General features: G+C 41.0%; 1 protein-coding gene across 2 annotated transcripts in view; it reads left to right on the top strand.

Annotated features, from left to right (window-relative positions):
* jade2 (jade family PHD finger 2) overlaps positions 1-21,452 on the top strand; it is a 221,614-nt gene that overhangs the window by 60,022 nt on the left and 140,140 nt on the right. For both annotated transcript variants that reach the window (XM_063485581.1, XM_063485580.1), the window contains exon 4: positions 6,731-6,888. In XM_063485581.1, the coding sequence (XP_063341651.1) occupies positions 6,731-6,888 (158 nt within the window). The remainder of the gene's footprint in view (positions 1-6,730; positions 6,889-21,452) is intronic.

Genomic DNA, 21,452 nt, shown 5'->3' with positions numbered 1-21,452 from the left:
GCAACTGACTGAAATGACCACTAGCAGCGGGATTACTGTGAAGACGTCTATTAATTACCTTCTAAAGGGGATTTTCTTCCTATTGGAAATCTACTTTAGCACTCCTCCTTTAGTAGAAGTTGGGCTTGCACTCAATATTTTCATTTGCGAATTGTGATTTATCAAATTTGGAAAGCTGAGTGGAAATGGCAAAATTCAATCACATGCTCTCCTCAGAACAAAGTTATTATGGTTGATGGATGTGGAAAATCTCTCCAGCAATAAATAAATCATGTGATAAATGGAAAAAGAAATGCACTTTTTGAGTAATTACTGACAGAGTTTCCATTGCTGCTTCAGGCTCATTGCACAACAGGCTCTCTCTTCCAAAAGCAGCCAGAGATTTGACATTGGTACTGTCACTCCTGTACATAACTCTTCATTAGTTGCTCAGTTACAATGCAGCCAAATGGATTTCTTTGTTTTGGTCTTTGCATGAAATACAGCCGGCACTAACTGACTCTGTAAAGGATAAACTAGTTACTCAAATCTAATCAGCGCTCGAAGGTCTCTGTTTTTCCATTTTTCTGCTGGATTTGTTTTGTTGCTCTGTGAAAGCTAAAGGGAGGAGAACCCCCCCCCCAACTCATATCTTATATTTTGTGTAAAAAAAATAAAAAAATTGCCAGACAGTTTGGAAGCAGGGACTGCTTTCCTGCCCCTCTACCTGCTTGACTTTTACTGCCTGTCTCCTGGGTCCTCTCATCTTCTTATCGCTCTCCTCTTCCGTCTATCTGACTGTCATCCGTCACTGAGTACGGGCGACTCCCAACTGTCTGTCAGAGAAAGCGTAAAAAGATGAAGAGGGTGGGCAGTGGAAGAGAGGAAGAGCAGGATGGTGTTGAGCTGGAGAGGCAGAGGCAGAGAGAGAGAGACGCAAGGTAGAACATAAAACTGCGGGAGCTTGTAATAGTGTTTCCTAGACATTAATTAGCCGAAGTCATTCCTGTACAAACACACAGTAATAAAACTGATATACTGAGATCCTCTCCTCTCCTCTCCTCTTTTCCCCTCCTGTCTCCTCTCCTTACCTCTGGCTTCTTCTCTTTTCGCCTCTAACTTTGCTCCTTTTCCCCTCTTTTCTTGGTTATCCTCTCTTCCCTTTGTATCTCAGTCCTTTTATTTGGCTCTCAATTATTTTCCCTTTTTTTTCCCAACCATGCATTTATTATTACACCTCGACTCCCCTCTTTTTTCATCTTTTTGTCATCCTCTTTTCTTTTCCACTACCATGTTCTTCGGTTGATGAGGAGCATGAAAACAGAGCAAGAGAAATGATGGAAGAAGGAAAAAGAGAAAGATTAAGGAGGAGTGGATTGCCCTTAGTCTCTGTCTTTCCTCCTCTGGTATTGCTGAAGGGGAAGACAAGATTCATGATGGCCTTGACTCACTGTCAACACACACTTACCCACACACAGACGAACACACAGTTACAGTACAGGTTGAACTTGCACGCACACACACGCACAGACGCAAACATCCTTGCTCCATTGCATTATTTATTTGTGCTGGCTGGCAGACGGCAGAAGCAGCCAAGCAGTAGAAGCAAGGATGCTGCTTTTTACATATGGCCTTTTCATATACTGCACTTTCTCTCTCTCTCTCACACACACACTCACACACACACACACAGACACACACACACACTGGCCTCATCCCCGTCCGGCCTTGTCTTTCGTCTCTCTTTCCACTGACTGAAATTAATTTCACTTCCTTTTCTCTGTTTCTCTCCCTCTCACTGCTTGGCCCTGTCCTCTCTTCACATAACATAATTTTTGCTCTTCCTCTTCTCCCTCTGTCCTCTTCCTACACGCTGTCCTCCATTACTGATATATGTCAAAATCTGCGAGGTGGATTCACAAAATGTTGTGGAGAAAGTCAGGATTTGGTGATGCTGAACCCTAATAGCGTGATCCCTGACAAACTCCAGAAATTGCTAGCTCGACGACTATGGATGTGTGCCATGAAATGAAAATAAACACATTTGCGCTCTCCTCGGGATGAATTTGCGTAATCTTGCATTTTCCATCATTAAGTGAAAACTGAAATTCGTAATAACTCTGGAAATTGACCGAATTGCCGCAGAACTAATGGGAATCCAGTCACCCTTAGCTGCACTTCATTTAGTGAACTGTAGTTACTGCTACTTAACAAATGTTACCACTCTGAGATGAAAACCTAAGGTGGTAAACATGTCACAGTGATCACTCACTTAGCTCCAAGCACTACCGTGCCTGAGTACAGCCTCAAAGTAGATCTGTAGTCTTCTTATTTACTTATCCTTTGATCGGATTTTGATAAGATAACTCCTGATTAAATTGGGAGACTCTGGCGGGTTTAGATTGTTTTATTGTTTTTTCAGGGATTTTGATGTGTTGCACCTCAGTGATAGTGAAGAGAGGCTTCCCCACACAGAGTTATACTGCCAGTCCAGGGACAGAGTGAGCTACTTTAAGGTTACAGTTTTTATTGCTGTTCACTGAAACTGAACCTTGATAATAATGCTGCACACTGAACAGCTGGCACAAGTGTTTTTAATATCAGTGTAGGGGTTATGACTGGCTGTAAATACAGCCATGCCTCATACAGGCAGCACCGGCATTAATGTAGGTATTAAGAAAGCTTGTGTGTGTGTGTGTTGGATGTGTGTCGTCAGATTATGTGTCTCTTTGTTCCGTCCCACATGTGCTGGGCCAGAGAGGAAGAGGATGCGTGGGGAGTTTTGACTCTCCTGTTCGCATGTCTTGTGATGCTTAAGCTAATTGAATGTATGAAAGTATGATCATAGGGAATAATGGTGGTAGGTTAATAAGGAAGATCATTAGTTGGCATGCAAGATGTCTTTTCTGTGTACAGGATAACTAGCATCGAACCATTACAGTGATCACATTTGAATGGATGAACAGAAATGAAATGGTCATCTACCTGTCGCACCAGATGGTGACCACTCCACAAAGAGTCCCTTTGACTGTTTGAGTCATCTGAAATCCTGGATGGCAAAAAAAAAAAAAGTATTTTTATTTGAATGACCCTTTCAAGCTCTACAAACATTCTCACCGAGGCATCGATATTGGTCTTTTATCCAGCCGCGTCCAATTTATTGTTAAAAATCTTGGGGTTTTTTATGGGTAGCTCCTTGACTTTTAACAATCAAACCAGGAATGTTGTGAAGGTCAGCTTTTATCAGTGGAGAATCATCACTAAGTCAAAGCCAGTTTTGTTGCTAAAGGATGTAGAAACAGTTATCGACGCCTTGGCACCTCTCGGCTCGACTGCTGCAGCTCCCTGTGTATAGGATTGACCATTTCCACTTTGATTGGAGATGGTTCAAAATGCAGTTGCTTGACGCGTAACCGGTGCAAAGAAAAGCGAGCACATCACTCCTGTTTTCACCCAGCTGCACTGGCTACCAGTGAAGTTTGGAATAGACTTTAAAGTTGTATTATTTTTTTTTACAGAGTCCTCCATGGATTATCTCCACAGTGCATTGCAGATCTTTAACTCAGTATTTTGCCTCCAGGTCAATGAGTCCATCATCCCAACAACTTCTCTCAGTGCCCTCCTCTCGCCCAGGCAGCTGGGCCTTTGCTGTTATTGGCCCCAGGCTCTGGAAAACTCTTCCTTCCAACAAAAGAACCTGCTCAACAATTGAGAATTTTAAATCACCTCTAAAGACCTACCAGTTTTTGCTTTTTTATTTTCTTTCGACATCTGTTGTTTCAAAATGTGCTATATAAAAAAACCAACATTTTGACTTCAATATATTAAGTGTCCATATTGTTAACCATGTGCTATGGGAAGCTATGCTGTGCCTCGGTGGTTTGTCACCAGACTTTTTGGATGTTGCTAGAGGAGGTTATTGTTGATCAGATCCAAGCTAAAAAAGCCTTGAAGTCCAGTTTAGCTGTCCATTTACATGTCCAGGTCCAAAGAAGTGTGGCTTCCATTGTTATCTTTGTCAGCAGAGTCAGCACTTTGCGCTGCTGTTGTTGCTTTTGTAAAGTAAACTGCTGGTCAGTAGTGGTTATGGCAAACTGGCAATCTTCTGCAGGCTCGTGCATGGCTGCAGTTGGAATGTTGCTGAGCATGGCTGCTTGCAGAGCACGCAGAGGAGATCTTGGGCAGGTGAAGTCGTAGTGGACCTCACTGTCCTCAAAACAGAGCAGTGGATGAGCAGAAGTGGGCACCCTTGGTTTTGTTAGACTGGCATTTAGAGGATGGTCAACATTGGATGGCCACATTCCAGATACAGGAAGTGACTGCTATGTCTTAAAGTAAAAATTCCATTTACATTGTACAAGTGAATGAATTCATCTGCGTGCTTTCTCGTGGTCCACTGGGAGACTTAAACTCCATCTCCATCCGTCTCTTTCTTGCTCATTTTTATCTCCACCCAGTTTTGCTTCTGTTATCTCTCTTTTAACTCCATTTTTCTTCTTACAAGTCTGTTTTTTTTCATTGTGTCTCTTAGGTCAAAATAGAGAAGATAAAAACACACATTAGAGGATGGAGAGATGGAGAGGAAGGAGGGATGGAGGGAGGGGAGGGAGATGGGGAGGTTAATAGAGAGACAGATGGAGAAGAGGAGCTAATATAGCAGGGATAAGGAGGCTTAGAAAGTAATGATAAAATGCAGAGTGAAGTCATACGGTTGATTTGGCACCACTGTGAGGGAGTGTTGCTTGTTTTTTTGTTTTTTTATATGTGTGTGGCATTGTGTGTTTATGCCTGTGTGTTCTTGACTGATGTCCTTGACTATATGACTGATAATATCGCTGCTTCAGGTCCCTGGTAAAGCAGACGGAGAATTTATGTGTGTGCGTTCGCATTATGTGCAAGAATGATCGTGTCTGCTTGAATGCATCCACTCCCTCGTGTCCTCAAATGCCGCATCACACTCAAGCACACCTAGTTTGTTTTTGTAAAATCCTCCCAAGAATTGTACTTTTAATGATTTCATATTGGTTAATATCAATAATTTACCACCACTTCAGTTTATCAGTGTTCCACTTGCTTCTTCCTCCTTACCTTTTACTTCTTCTTTCATCTGTCAGTGTGTTTCAAAATGTTTTATTCCCCTTGCTTGCAACCATTCCTTACATCTCAGTCTGTCCCATTCAAGATGTGAGGAAGAGGCTGAATGAAAAGATGAGAGAAATCAGGCGACGCTTAAAATACACAAAACCCGCTGAGTGAGAGATGCTAGGAAACACGGTTGTAATGAAATGACACGTCCCTTCCCTCTCTGTGTTATCTGAAGTAACATCAGTTGCTGATGATGGTGTCACATATGGTTCACCTTCAAGTTTGTATTTGCACTAAAACGTAATGCACTGCAATTATTTTTAATTGCAGAGGGAAGAAGCACCGACTGTGTGGTGCGCTGCTGGAATACTGGAGCAGCAAATCCCGTCCCTGTCATCCAGTAAAACTTTAAAAGGACTCCAGAGTCTATGACCGAGTACCCAAGAGAGCCAAAGACATTAAGTGCTACAAAATCTGGGATTTATACTTTAATAGACAAATGCATCTCAGTGCCGTCGCACATCTGTTCTCAATGTTGTGTTGCCTGATCAAATGTTACACCAGTGTTTAGTGTCAGGCAGCCGTCAGCAAAAGAAATGCAAAAGATGCATAATTTTGAGGCCGCAAGAGATTTATGGTAAATCTGAGCTGGGAACTCAAACACAAGCCTGACATTTTGTTGTTGTAAGTAACGGCTTTATCATGAGCAGTCTGAGCCTACAGGCTGTGAGGATCATTGAGGATCACTTAGGCCCTGAGACGGGGCTTGACTGACTGGAGGCTACTGAGGGAAAATGCATTGCATAACATGGCATCAGTCATTGTGAAAACGGTCTGCCTTTGGAACCGCACCAGGCTTCCATGTTTTTGGGTTTTTTTTTTGCGTCACAGGTTATCTCTGGCCACGAGCATTGTTTTCCTGTGCATTAGTTGCAGTTTTGCAGTTACATGCTGGCTTTCTGTGTAAGTAAGACCCAAGAGCTGTTGAAGATATTATTCGTAGGACCAGCTTTCAGATGAACTGGGTAGTTTAAAAATATTGTGTTATTATTGTGGGGTTTTCTGTGGGCCTAATGGTTGCACATGCTGTGACCAAACTGGTCTACAGCTTCATTCCCAGCTGGGGCTTTTGTTCTGTGTTCTAACCTTTTTTCTACCCTTACTTTGTCTCTCTCAACACTGTGCTAAAAATGATATATTCAAGAACTGTGCAAGAGAGTCAATAGTAAGTGTTAAATAGGGTCTACTTTGAGGTACTGTATAATATTTAGATTTGTAAACTGGTATAAAGACTTATAAGATTTGTTTTTGCTGAAAGACACAGGGAGAAATTAGAAGGTTAAAGAAAATAACAAAGCAGGGCGAGACTGTGTTAAAATCACAAACCATGCATAATATGGGTCACTGGTTCAGAAAGATATCTGACTCTGGATGCCTCCCAGTTTTTCTTATTGATATTCTGTTGTGTACATGTAAACATGTGCCATTTTGCAGTAACTCACAATATTAAAGAATGCTTCAAAATGATTCTGGATCCAAAAATCCCTTTTCAATTGGGCCAAGTCCCACCTTGGTAAAACCTAGCCAATCGCACGACCTTCTTAGTAGGGTTATTGAAAACAAATCCCCAAACTTGCATTTTTTTTCTTTCTCTTCTTCTGTAAAGGTATTTCGTACTGACTTCATCACTGCCATGAAGCTGCCGGACTCAGCCCAGCTCGGCCCAGACGACTTCTACGTGCTTTCAGACCCTTGGAGACAAGAGTGGGAGAAGGGAGTGCAGGTCCCAGCCAACCTAGAGGCCATACCGGAGCCTGTGGTCAGGTAGGAAATACACAGAGAACACACCGATAAACACCCAAACCCATGCAGTAGTTTGGTATTTAGTACCAAAGGTATTTTTTCTTTTGTTCTCCATTTCATTAAAGCCACTGAAAGGCAGATTTAATCTGCATTGCTCTTGTAAGCACTAACAGCTGCCAATGGGGACACGAAGTTGCTGCCTTTAAAGAGATCGTGGAAAGGTTTTGCATTTGAACTTTTGTTTGGCATGACTAATTGTTTTTCTTTTTGGAATATTGTTAGATTGTAGATTTTGTTGCAAAGTTCATACAACTGTGAAAATTAAATTTGCTAAGGTAATTTTGATAAGCTCTTGTAAATGTGGCTAAACGAGCAGACGAGATGCCTGAAGTTTCAAAAAGCTTTTGCTGGAATGATTAAAAATAACAAACAAAGGGTAAATGTTGTTTTTTTTTTGGGGGGGGGGGGGGGCAATTAAATTGTAATAACAGGTGTGGGAAGCCTTTACATAATTACATTTCCTGCAATTACACTAATTAGCAATACATTTGAAATGGAAAACATGCACACTCACTCCTGCACACAGAAATCTACAAAGATATAAAGTGAGACGCTTTAGCTTTCTGTGCTTCAGTTCATTCATCCGTAAACACACACACACACACACGCACGCACACACACACACACACACACACACAGGCAGAACATCAAGCTGGTAGGCAGATGTGTACAGGCATGCACTTTGACCCACTTACATTCACTCCCATACTGTAAATTAGTTGCCTTTTTCTCTCTCTCCCTCTGTGTGTCTCTCTCTCTTATCGCGGTAGTCTCTCCGGCTCTCTAGTACTACTGCAGCTGCTTCACATGCCCGTGTGGTTTGTTTGGTGTTCTAGGAACTAATGAAAATGCTCAGACTGCCTGGTAATGCCTGTTGCACAGACATGCCATACTGTGAGGCCACACACACACTGGCAAGCACACACAAGTGTTAAGTCTTTTTGAGAGACGGAGAAATAAACGAGTTATCGAGTCATGAGTTATCTTCTTCAAACCTTCTGCATCCATGAATGCTCCCCCCCCCCAATTTACATGGCTGAAGACCACCAGTCACAGAAAATTATTAAACAAAGATATAGAGGCAGTGGGGTTTTTTTTGTTTTTTGTTTTTTTTTACAGGAAAATGGAGTAGCTGAAGAGGTGACACACATGTTGGTTAGAGGAAAGCAAAAAATGCCCACCATGGTAGATGTTTCTCATCTTTTTTTGTTTGTTTCCACTCTTGACTCAAGTTAAAAATATTTGTCCACTATTTAAAGCCGTTGGAGGCACTTTGTTTGTTCTAAATTGTTTTTAATTATTCAAGGGCTAAACTGGAAGAAAAATCACCATCTTGCCCCAAGTTTATCAGCGAGAGGTCCTAGGTCTGAATCCCGGACAAGCCCCCAATTAATGAAATGCAATATCTATGGGGGACTAATGCAGTACATGAAAAACTCCTGTCTACTTTAAATCCCAAGTAGCCACAAGAAAAACTTGAGTAAATCAACAGGTGTTGTATTTATTAAGTAATAGTTTCAGAGGAAAGGTTTAGGTTGAGCCTTTTGGAGACCAAAGTTAGAGAGGCAAGGCTGAGATAATTTAGACATAATGAAAATATTGGCCAAAGGATGTTGAAAATGGAGCTGCTAAGCAGAAGGAAAAGAGGATGTCAGAGAAGATTCATGAATGAATGTAGTGAAGAGGGACATGCCGAGGGTTGGTGTGACAGAACAGGATGCTGGGATAGGGTGAGATGGAGGCGTATGATCGGCTATTACGACCCATAAAGGGACCATCCAAAAGACGAAGAAGTAGTAGTTTCACAAATTCAGGAGTACAAATCAATGTCAGCATGAGCCAAGGCCAAAATAACAAACAAGCAAAACTGCCTACACTCCAAACTGAGATAACTTACTCATAAGAAACAAACCAGAAAGCAACAGCAGTGGCTCCCTACCTAGCATAAACAAGAGAAAACTATTCAAAAAACGTGGCAGCTCAGCCTTATCCACTCCTTTAAATGCAAAGCTCAAAATAGAAGTTGGAAATAGACCCAAGTGTTTCTGGGGGGAAGTTGGAAAAGTTAATAATCCTCTACCCAGATGCCATCTTGGCTCCTTATGTGTATGATCATCAGGTTGGTGCCAGTCACCTTTGAGCTGTACATGGGCCATACCATACCGAGGTACCTACACATTCAAGTTAGCTTATTCTTTTTCACACTATTGAGACTTCATGTTCTCCCATGTATTTTAAATGGATTACTTGTAAGTATATTATGAGTAATTATTATTTTTTTAATTACATAACCTCAATAATTACTTACTGTACCGATTGTTTAGCTATTTGAGGCAATAACCTTTTTCCCTAGCTATTTAAGGACTAGACTGGAAAGAAATTACTGCGATGCTCCAAGTTCAGAAGTGGCTGCAGGTCAGGAGGCAGCAGGGATGTTCACAAGGCTGGGGGTTGATTGCAAGCTCAATCTCTTACCTGTATCACAGTGTTGTTTGGCAACACTCTGAACACCCATTATATTATTTTGCACATTCATGGCGACCATGCAGGTAGCCATGAATGTGCAAAAGAATATAATTGAAGTAATTATTTTTCATTAACCATTCAGCCACTCCCTTATAAGTAAAACAGAAATCTTTAGGATCATGACAGCAGAAAAGTGGGTTGGAATGGTGATTGCCATGTCTAATAGCGATATCTGTCGGTACGCAGTTTTAATAACAAGCAGTTTGTCTTTCAGTTTAACTTTCTTTTCAATTTGAAATCAGACAAAAGAATGAATGAGTCTGACTGCAGGCAGAAGACAAATGTTATAAATAATAGAACAGTAAACGGGAAAAAATCTGGTCATCTATGAGGTTTGACAGGATTGCTGTGCCACCCTTACTGTTTGCATTGCTTGCCAGGTTAATATCATTTGTGACATATACACACACACTCATGCTTATAAGCAATATGGCGCTAACAGATTGAACAGGGCCTGGAGGCAGAGAGATAGATGAGCATATTGGGAGAGAAAGAGAAATGCATAAAAGAGATAGTTGAGGATAGATGGATGCATGCGGGCATATCTATTATCTTGTATGTGATAGGACGAAGAAGGGATTTACTGTGACGCTGAAATGGAGTGATGATGGATAAATGGTGGGATAGTGTTAAAGAGGAGTAAGTGTGAGTGAGCTGATGGTCTCTGTCAGAGCCCCCGACAGCAGTTTGTTCATCCTTTTTTCCCTCTCGCGTGTCACTTTGCCGCCCCTCGTTTTTTCCTCTTCCTCTTTCCTATCCTTTCCTCTCCACACTTCGTTCCGCGATATGCTTGGTCTGAAACTGATCCCTGTGATTTCCTAGGTTTTACCCATATACGAGCCCCTGCGGTCAGGCAGAATCAGTGGTAGGAAAGCTTATTTTCACAGAGTAAGTGATGATGATGCTGAGACATTTTTTAGGTAAAAGGTCACAAGCAAATGCAATTACCAGACTGTAAGGATACCTCTTTAAGCTGTCAGTTTATGCAGCTTATCAACATAAATCACTGCTATTAGAACATTTTTAGGTAGAAATGACTTGTAAGATTGTGGGAAAACAGTTGTTTGTTTTTTTTTGTCTGCTATTATTTGCTTTAGTGCTTTTATGGGCAGCTGTTGCTTTGTTCATTGTCGCTTGAAAGGTCACCAGTAAACAATGAGCTTCTTCTGTCTTTTAAATTCATTACAAACAAGTTAATAGCAGAGGTTGTCGCCCACGTAGAATAAGACATATGGCCACTAAGGCTGTTATGGCTTGTCAGCTGAAGAAAGATTAAACATAAATTCCATAGTAGGTTTTTTTTTCATTCACATATGATAAATTTGATAACAAGTATACAGTGTATAGTACACAAATATTTTTAAGGAACTCATTCACCAAAAAGTACTTACAGCAATAACTACTGCAGGGTTACCATTAAATATTAAGAGTGATGCATGGGTGTTTCTATGTCTAAATGTAAACAACACAAATTCAGTTAGAGGAGCACTTTTAAGTCTGTGTTGTTAAATATAAACAGCAGCCTTTTAGTTTAGCTTAGCAGATCACTAGCACTTGGAAGGAAAACTGGCTAACAGATAGTAAGAAGATATTCCTACAAGCACCAGTGTTTAAGGAAAATTAGAATTTCACCGTATGAACAGATATAGCCCACAGACAACTATTTCCCAGAGGGCTGGAATATAAGCAGACATTATAAATATAACCTGTAAGGTTCTGAAGGGAAAACAACCCTAAAAAGGATTTTTAAGGCTGACACGGGAATTAAAAATCAGATACAGTGGTCCCGCACTATAACGCAGTTCACCTTTCACAGCCTCGCTGTTTCACTGATTTTTTTTGGTGCAATTTTGCATGCTTTATTTTTTTTCACAGCTCGTTGTGTTCTGCATCCTGATTGGCTGTAGACCATTGTCAATCCATCTCGTGCCGTGTCTCCTGTACAGTACAGAATGCGTTCAGCTTGTAAAATTTACATAAATCTTCGATTGCTAGCAGTGTGACTCTGAAGTGCCGTACTGTATGTTTGTAAGTTTTCTCCCCAACAAACACAACAATACCGTAAAATACCGTATCGTTTTTTAAATCCTTTTTAAATCCTTTTTAAATCCTAAAATCCTACCCTTGTATACTTTAAAAATTTTAAATAACCTGGCGCCCAGTTACTTAACAGACCTTCTCGATGTCTATTCCATTCAATCGTTTAAATCACGTTTAAAATCTCACCTGTTCCATCTAGCTTTTGAAGTAAATTAGTTTGGACTTCCACCTGGTCTGCAGTTGTGCTATGTAACTGTAACTATAACTGTTTTTAATTGTTTTTAACTGTTTTTGTAGCCTTTGTTGTAATCTGCTTTGCTACCTTGTGTGAAGCACTCTGATAGACACTGTCCTTTTTAAATGTGCTAAAGAAACAAAATATTGATTGACTGATTGACAACAATGTCGATGGCAACCGCGGATGCCTTTGATTTCATTCTATAATACTGGACTTTGAGTGGGTTTAAACAAGAGAGAAAAGTGTGAAGATGTTCATGCCTGTCTGAGAAAATTGTATAAAGTGTGTAGTGAGGGGTTTTACAGCCTTAAAACATCTATAATAATTGTAAAAAATCAAGTTGGCTACTTCGCAGATTTCACCTATCACAGGTTATTTTTAGAACGTAACTACCGCGATAAACGAGGGACCACTGTATATTGGTCGATATTTTCGTCACTTTCAGACACATAAACAGATTTCACTAACATTTGCTGTTTGTAAGCATTAATGAGCCCTTACAAAAAATAAAGTCTGTGGCTTAAAAAAATTCTTTGTTATTGTCAGAAATCTTAGATTGCTCATTTATGGTTTGCCCAACTCTGCTCAAATTTACTGCTTGTTGTGTTTTTTGGGTTCCTCTGGTGAACAAACTGTGCAGCAACAACACTCATAACGTGGTTAAAAGGCATTTCTAATGTCTTCATTTTTACATTTTTATTGATTTGTTATTATAAATTTAGACACAAGTATATCGGTCGATATTTTGTATATTACATCCAGTGTAACGTGCTTCACTGATGAATATCAGAAATTTGGCCAGATGAAGACTAATTGAAATATTCATATATAACTGAATAATATTTTTAGTTTGTAACTTCTGGCTGTGTTTAGTTATATGTAGCCCTGTATGTAGGAGTGGGTGTGTTGTGTATTTGTGTTGTAAAGTTGAGCATTTTAAAGTGTGACTCTATAAGTGGCCACCAGAGGAAATGCATTTTTCAGCCTCAGGTGTGAGCTGCAGGTATGTGATGGCATTATTAATAAATTACCCCAAATATCTTTTTAAATTAAGTATTTCATGTTGGTGCATATCAACATATATACTAACTAAACCAATATATTGAATAGGTAAATGTTTTATCTGGTGACATCTTTATTCTCATTTTCTCATGTTAAAGTGGTTTGGTCAACTCCATATTCAGAACAAATCAGAGGTAGAAATATTGTTAGATCTTTATTCATATTTTCCAATGACCTCGTTTCATCTCTGCGTTTCATGCGTTTCCTTGCATCTCTTCATCTCGACATCCCTCCCTCCCACAGCCTTCCAACCTTCCCCTCTACCTTTCGACCTAGCCGAGCCGAAGGCGCAGACACATTTTTCTTTTTTCTGTTTTTTATGAATAATGACATCATCTCCAAAAATTGTTGGAGAGGAAAAGAGCTGCAGGCCCCGTCTGGCTTTGACAACACTCCTCTTCTACATTTCCCTCTCTCCTTGGACCATATTTGGCTGCTGTGGCATGATTTTCAGTAAAACAGCTGTGGCATTTGGTGAAGAGGTCATTATGGTTTGATGCTCTTTTTCTGCACCTCTCTTTACCAAAACACAGCAGGAAGGAAAATAGATAGCAAGTCTCAAGCCCTCCTTGCTTCTCTGTGTCTGTCCTTCACCGCTGCCTTCTTCTATCTCTTCTTTTTTTCTCCTCATTTTTCTCTTTTCGCCGTCTCGTCTCCTTTCTGTCCATTTTTATTTTATTTTATCACACACTCCCCCCCCTCCTTTTCTCTTCTCTCCCTCTTTCCTCGCTCCTTCTCCATGGTTTTGTCGGGACTGAGTGGAAGTAATTAGCCGTTGCGTAATACTGGCTATGTGCAGACAGTGAACCGGGCTTTGGCAATGTCTGGACAGCCTTGGGTCCCCAGTGGCAATGCTAAACCAGAGAGGGAAATAATTACACATGCACATGAGAAGATCTTTGCCTTTTCACAAAATTTAAGAATTGGGATAGTGGTTATGTTATTTATTACTTCATTTTTCCCCCTTGGAGCGGTGGCCAGGCTGGTGAATGTGAACCCGTTGTTTGCGGTTTGGCGAAACATGTTGGCTTTTGGTGCGCCGTGTAAAGCTGCGGTCACTGAGAGCATCGCATGGAGAGAATCCTTACCAGAGTGGTTTACATGCTGCAAGATTACGGCAAAGATTGATTACGCAGATTTGTGTGGGTTTTTTTTTAAAGTTGCTTTTGTTGGAGGGAATCGCTCCTCACTTGGCACATCAATGTGCTACAGATTTAATTTATTGACGCGATTGCTTAACGTCAAGAGTCCATGGAAGTCCTGAGATAAATGCGTAGCTTTAACTGTCAAAGCATAATGAGATACATCATGTGGAGTGCATTGGTGGAATATCTGTAGGTCAGGTTTCGGGCAGCTTTGATCATATGCAAAACTTGGCTCTAATATGTAAAACCTTTGCAACAAGCTTGCAGCTTTATTCAAAGGGGATGGAGGGTTTGAACCCAGAAAGGCTGTAAAAGCTGTTGTCAGATAAAGCAGGAAGGCAGTGGTGAGAATAGATACCAACAATATCTGTGAAATTCTTGCTCAGACAGACAAGCTTGTTTTTTTTGTTGGTTTTTTTTTTGTTTTTTTAATTGGCTTAAAGTCTCCTCATTCAGAGCAATCCTGAAATATTTTCCACAGAATGAAAAAACCCTTAAAACTACTCACCTGTCGATGCTTTACATTCCAGAGATTCTTGAAGATGCTACCTGCATCTGGAAGATCTGCTTAGTTTTTTTGTGCTGCAACCATTCTTGCATAGAAAACATAGTAAGGCTGTGTTACACAACAGAAAAACAGCTGCAGACTGAAACCGAGTCCACTTAGACTATTAGCCTGCGTGTGTTATGACAGTCTGACAGCTGCCAAACACCCAACGCATTATTACTTTACATAGATGTCAGTTCGTTAGTGCAGCAGAGGAAACATTTGGTAATTTGTTCCAGAGTATTTTTGTACTCTCTGGATGGCCAAGCACTATGGACTTGGCAGGTTGGGACTGGATAAAAGTATAATTGCCCTGGACCTCCACCAGTACCACTGATTGAGTTGGAATGGGACTTTAGAGAGGGGAAGCTCATATGTCAAGCTTTGCATTCAGGTATGGGTAGGGAAGGAAATGCCAACTAACATCATTTGAATAGATGCAATCAAATGGAACATCATGCAGCATAAACATAGGTTGTTACTGATTAAACAGGCTGTTTCTGTTTCTACTTAAAGAAAAAAGTCAGTCTGTTTGACTCACGCAAACACACCCTTCCAGCGGGCAAGTCAGACAGTGGGTCAGGAGGCTAATCGGCTACTAATAACTCAGTGACTGTCTCACACACACTCACACACAGATAATGGATTGAAGGCAGCCTGAGGGCAGTAAGATGGATGGGGAGATGGTGAGAAGGACAAATTGCAGGATGGTGGAGATGGAGGACAGTCTAAATGTCATGTATCTCAAAGCTTCAGCTATATTTAAAGCATAAAAAGTATACGTTGACATTTGCAGATATTGCTGTTTTTTTACTCCACCAACGCTCTTGTCATACAAGGAGTTGATAAAGGTTAATAAATTTGGCTTTTTAAATAAAATTTCTTTTGTTCCCACTTTCGATTTAAAACATAGGACCCAGCAAGTCTCTTAAGTTAGTATAAGAGATTGCAGATTCATCAGCTACCCGACCTGACCACTTTTTAAAAGATCTAAAGGTATATTGCTTCATAGAAAGTCTTTTGAATATTCTGCTTCTTCTTTGGAGACATTTTCCAGTTCTGTATCTTTTCCCGTCTTGGAATAAACGGGACATTTGTTGTTCCTCTTCGGTGTAACTAATGAAGAGACATTGCCAGCGAAAGGTTGGAACAGAAGCACTCATTCAAGAACATTAATAACAGGCATAAAACAAAAGAAAAACTATGGAGGAAAGGAGAAAAGAGGTGGGTAGATGGCTGTGAAGTCCCTCGTGGTTTCAAACTGCCAGGCCCAGCTGCAGCTCAATGTGAAAAGGTTCACGTTCCTGAGTGTTGATTGTATGTACACACGTTTCATCCAAGTATGTGTTTGTATGTGTAACAGGTGTTCACAATAACATCTGGAGCCTTGGCTCTATCTGAAACGGCTCTTTATCAGATGATAAGATGAGTAAGAGCAGCATCACCAGCACCGTCATTCACTGGGTCATTGGGTGCATGTGAAACTAATATGTTCCACACACAGTGCTGATGTTTGTTAGTAGTCTGTTGTACTCTGATACTCTCGATGCCTCTTTAACTTGGTTAGATGGATGAATGCACATCTAATGGGCTGATGTATATTTACGTGTAACATGGTGCTTGTCGTTCTGGGAAAAGCTGCCTACATAAATGACCTTCAGAATTAATATGTGACAGAACAGGTGGATAATTGAGGCACTTTACACTGTATAAATGTGTAATTTGTAATTTACTGCCTACTATGTCTTCATGCAGTGTCATTAAGATTAAAAACACTTAGCTAAAAACATTTGCAGTCTGCCCCTTCAAGACAGTTAGGACAAATTATGCATTTTAGTCAACAATACTTGAATACATTTTCTTCTTGGTGTGTGTTTCTAGTGCTGTTCATTGCGCGTGCATCTGTCTGTTTGGCAGCCAAGACGAAAGACTAACAGGTTGAACTTGGTGGAAGTTGGACCGTCTTGTGATGTGTAGTACACAATATCATCAAAATGTGATGATATACATTGTTCAGTCAGTTTTTTTCTAATTGTACTGTCCTGAACTTGAACATTTAACCTGCTCTCTGAGGCCTGTAGAGTCTGAGATGTAGTTCTTGGGTTTTATGTAGATTCTCGGACGGTCCAACCTTGGCGTAAATTTGCTGAGACATCCACTCCTGGGGTGCACATCTGAATACTCCAGACCAACAAACTGCCAAATCTCCTGCTTTAATTCCTATGGAAGCAGTGAGGATGTATTTAGTGTTTAGCTGTATATGACAGACATATATAATTCCACAAAGAATATAAATTTGTGCTATATATTAAAGGTAAAATCTGTAAATATGGGGATACTTTATATGTGACTTTCTAAGTACAAACTAGATCATTTCCTGACGTAAATGGCATGCAGGGATGAAGAGATAAACATCCAGTGACTTCGATGGATCACTTATTGACCCATTGATGGACTGTTAGGGCTATACCAGAAACCACAGTAACTCATCACTACATTGCTATGAGGGGTTAAGTAGCATATCTCTCGACCGCAGGCTGATCTGGTTGCTTTTGGCTCAGTGAGTGAGCGAATATGAGAACTGTATTTCTTTAAGTATAGGCTGAGGAGCCAAACAGGGCCATTGCTGTCTGTATCGGGTAGGTCCTCATGACAAAGCTAATAGCATGTTACAGTGAGAAATAGCTTTTGATGTCTTTCCTCAGGAAGGGGTTTAATAAACTTCCCACTGAGGCTGGAAGGGAACCATAATGGCAAATAAAGAAACATAATGATACATGCTCATTTCTGAATGAGTTCACCGAGTCACTGGGTACATCTTTTACCACAATGGAGACTATTCTCAATAAACCATGCCTGGTTGATTGAGTCATTGGCTGCCTGAGTGATTGGCCAGGTTGCTGGCTGACAGGTTTATTGACTGACTGATTGGCTGGTAGATTTCACTCTGCTTGCCACTTGCCTGATTGGTTTCTCCCTGGCTTTTTTGGTTGAAAAAAAAAATGGAAGTATGATCACTGTGTTGTTTTTTTGCAAAAAAACCCAACACTGCCTACTCACTATTTGACTGGGTCAGTGGGGCTGTTGCTCACCACATTTCAGGCTCTTTTCCTGAATGGCTGACCAGCCCCGTGACTGCTCGCCTGGGTGGTTTGTTTGTCAGATGCCTGGGAGAACAGCCACTTCCTTGACTGATTGAATGGATGAGTAAAGGGTCAATGAGTGGTTGCATGAAAATACGAACAAAACCCTCTGCTCTCGCGTTACCACAGCGTGCGGCCGGGTCTCCGGGTGCTTTATTAATCACATATAAGACAAGCAGCCTTGTTTGCTCACTGATTGCAGTGACTGAAATCTGGCAGTCTGGATGAATTTTCTTTTTGTACTTCTGGTCAGTATACAAGCAAGCAGCACAATGGCGGTCTGAGTGTCCCATCTTTGACCACTAATTTTAGTACTGTATTGACTGACTGGCTGGCCGACCTCTGTGGAATGACAGAGCTGAAAAGCGGACTAAATGACTGGTTGCCTGCACGGCTGGCAGGCTGACTCTCACACTGACTGATCATCGGCCAGAGCTGAGTTAGCGGGTGAGTCACTCTCCAGTTAAACCCATTCACCTCAAGCGGTTTGTGGGCAAAAACTGGCTTCAGTCTGGGGACTGAAAATTTAAACATTTCACTTGTAAACAATAGGTTTAACTTGCTAAGGTGTGTGCGTGCGTGTGTGTGTGTGTGTGTGTTTTGGAATTGGTAAAGCAGATTGCCAAACTCTAAATATGCTGGCAGATGCCTCCTCTACATTTCCTACCCAGAGATTCAGTTGGCAGTTTTTGATTTATTTAACCTTTTTTTAACCAGGCTACTGTTATTAAGTGCCATTGACAAAAAACTAATTTGAAGGCTCGACTGAAAAAGGCAATGACTAGCCGGACAAAGTGTGAAGTAGAATCAGTCTGAGTTGATAAATGAATGCAGCTTTTCTTAAATTACAACGGGGTAAAAGCATTTCTGTGTGTGTGTGTTTGTGTGTTTGCTCTTGTGTGTATGAAAGCAATTTCCCTGTTCACAACACAGCATGTGTGGCATGTGTGGCTGGTGGTGTTTACTGCAGGTTACCCTTAGGCTGAGTGTGGGTAGATTTTGTGTGTAGATTTTTGTGTGTGCATCATTGTTGTTCCCCACATGGATGTCATGTGTCATGTGAGTAAACCCAAGAGCCATGAGTGGGAGTCTGGACTGTGTGTGTTTAGGCGCCCGCTTTTGTGGATGCACAGGGTGTGTGTGTGTGTGTCTGTTTGTGATACATCTGAGCTGTCCCTTGGGTATTTTTTTCAGTAAACACTGCTACATCTTGCATGCCTTGCTGTGCTACACCAAGTGTCTCTTACACACAGACGCAGACACACATGCAAAAGGCGCTACTGCATGTATTTCTTAAGTTACTTATTATTAAATAATAACTTTTATAAGGAGCTCTGCTAGTGTTTTATCTACCAAGTACTTTCTGGTAAATGAATAAAGGAGCAGTATATTCACATTCAGCTGGCTTTTTAGTGAGGCCCTTATCCTGTGATCATTTGAACAGCTCAGTGTAGAGGACTGTGAGCCATTTACCTTGAGTGTGACGAGGATTCATCTCCACTTGCTGAAGTTAGGCTATACGGCCGTGGGATTAGACTGCATGGAGAGGCAATAAACTATTGGCGATTGAGGCATCCGATGGGGCTAGCCGGTTAGCAGCTGAACTTTCAAAATAAAAGTGAGGGGGCTGTCGACCGGCGAATCAATCCTGAATGATGTTGGCAGCTAAAAAATAGTTTTTCTGAATATACTTTTGCACCTGTTAATATAGCCATTTAAGTATAGTCTATATGCTGGAAACACCTTTCTTTCTTTGAAGGAAGGACTTCAACTCTGTTGAGATCCAGCAGCTCTTCTCTGCTATGGAAGATCAAAGCCCTTTGCCTTCTGCACTGTGGGTTCAACAACATCTGGACCACGCTGTCTTCCTTTTACCAATCTACCATCTGCCAGCTTCACTTGACTATGTGTGTGTGTTGTGTCTGTATGTTTGTCTATATTGAAAAAAAAAAGATGGAAAGAGAGCGAGACACATGAGACGATAGATGGATAATTAAGCTTGCCTTCTCTCTTTCTTTTACTGATCCATTATGTGTGTGTGTGCACGCTCACTTTGACTAATACTGTCACAGTAAATGTCCTTTCCTTTCTATTTGTGCGCAGTCTTCCTTTCCTCTCAGGCTGTTGCTCAAACATGTTTCATATCAGTTTTGTAAATGCAGGTTTATTATATTTCTTTTGTCTCTCTCTTTAACTCCTCTCTTTCTGTTTCTGTCCCCCGCCAGTATCCTCAGCCTGTTGTCAAGGTGAAGCCATTGACTTTAATGGTCACATTAGGGAACCTGGTCCACCCACTCTGGCCACTAAAACCTAACCGCCTCCAGGAGAGTAAACATTGTTTACTGCTTTTTTTCTCCCAGTGGAGTCCTAAAGCCCAAGCCTCAAATAAAATAATATTCATTGATTTGGATGGATGCCTGGACGGACGGATAAAAGAAAGGGAAGATAAACCAAATGGAGAACAATAGATGTAGACATTTTCATCCTCTGTTTTGAGCAGTAGCACAAAATTATTTCCGATAATATGACTTCATGTTTTTATCTGAAAAACAAAGACTCTGGGTGAGTGAGGAAAGTCGATCAGCACGGCATAAAAGCAGCTTTGGAGGCGTTTATCTCGTAAAATGGTGCTCACATGCTTTTGCGGTGTTTTCTTGTGGCAACATTACTTAATGAACAGCCGGTCTTTTGGTATTACACAAGTCACTGAGGGAGGAGCACTGACTCCAGTAACAGAATGTCATACAGTTGTGCTTCTTCATAAAACCACTCCATGCATCTACATGCAGGTTTTATTATATAATAGACTATCATATCCTCTTACAAGTCTCAAACATCAACCTATTCATTGTTTAGTAGATCTCCTCCCATGGGCTAAGTCCTACCTCTTCGATGGTTTTACCTGAGGTGGAGCGACGGTGATGAAACACGGGCCTTTCTGGAAAGCTCAGAGATTTCAGAGCACCCCTTGCATGCATAGGTTTAGAGTTTTTGATTTCCTTTTGTCAAACTTGAGTGCAAATGTTTGTAGCTGCCCTGAAACATAAAAAAAACCCCATAACACATTACACCAGTAATGAACTGACTGCCTTTCCTCCCCTTTTGCCTCATTTATCAGCACGCATTGTAGAGGATGACCTTCTCAATAGCCTCTCACTGGCTATTTTCCCCTGCACCAAGGGTAAGCCGCAAAAAAGAGATGAAGTAAAAGGGAGTGAGCATTGGCGAGGGTTGTCTGCCAAATAGAAGAATGGGGACAAAAGAAAGGCAAAATGAAGGGACAGAGGCAGGGATTCAGGGTGGAGCGAATCATCCAGAGAATGAGGGATAGAGAAACTGTGGGGAGGAAGGATGTTGATGGTGGAGGAACTGAGGGAATAAGTAAACAAACAGGTAGATGAGGCGGTTGAGTGGAGCGGTACAACAACTAGATCTGCTGGGAATGACAAAAAGCAGGAAAGAGAGAGATGGACACACAGCAGAGCTTTGCTTATGCTTTAGCAAATAACAGCAAAACCCTCATCCTTCTCCTCTCTCCTTTCCCTTGTGTTGCCTGTTCGCCTGTTTCTCTGTATGTGGGTTTAATCGAAGCTTTCAGGCACAGAATTAAAGCATGTGGGAATGTATCTCAGAGGAGCAGACTTGAAGCTTTATGCCCTGCTAATGCAAAGAAGAAATTGAAACAAAGCTCATAAGAAAGGCAGCAGGCAAAGATAGTTTTTAAGGCTTCCTAGTAATCTGAGAAGAGAGTTAGTAGAAAATTCCTAATTTTCTGTGCAATGAGGTAGTGACACCTCATCCCTGTTGCTGTTTTATTAGGTTTG

Source organism: Pelmatolapia mariae, linkage group LG10_11, assembly GCF_036321145.2.
Source record: "Pelmatolapia mariae isolate MD_Pm_ZW linkage group LG10_11, Pm_UMD_F_2, whole genome shotgun sequence".
NCBI classification, from domain to species: Eukaryota; Metazoa; Chordata; class Actinopteri; order Cichliformes; family Cichlidae; genus Pelmatolapia; species Pelmatolapia mariae.
This window is presented reverse-complemented; position numbering and strand designations above follow the sequence as displayed.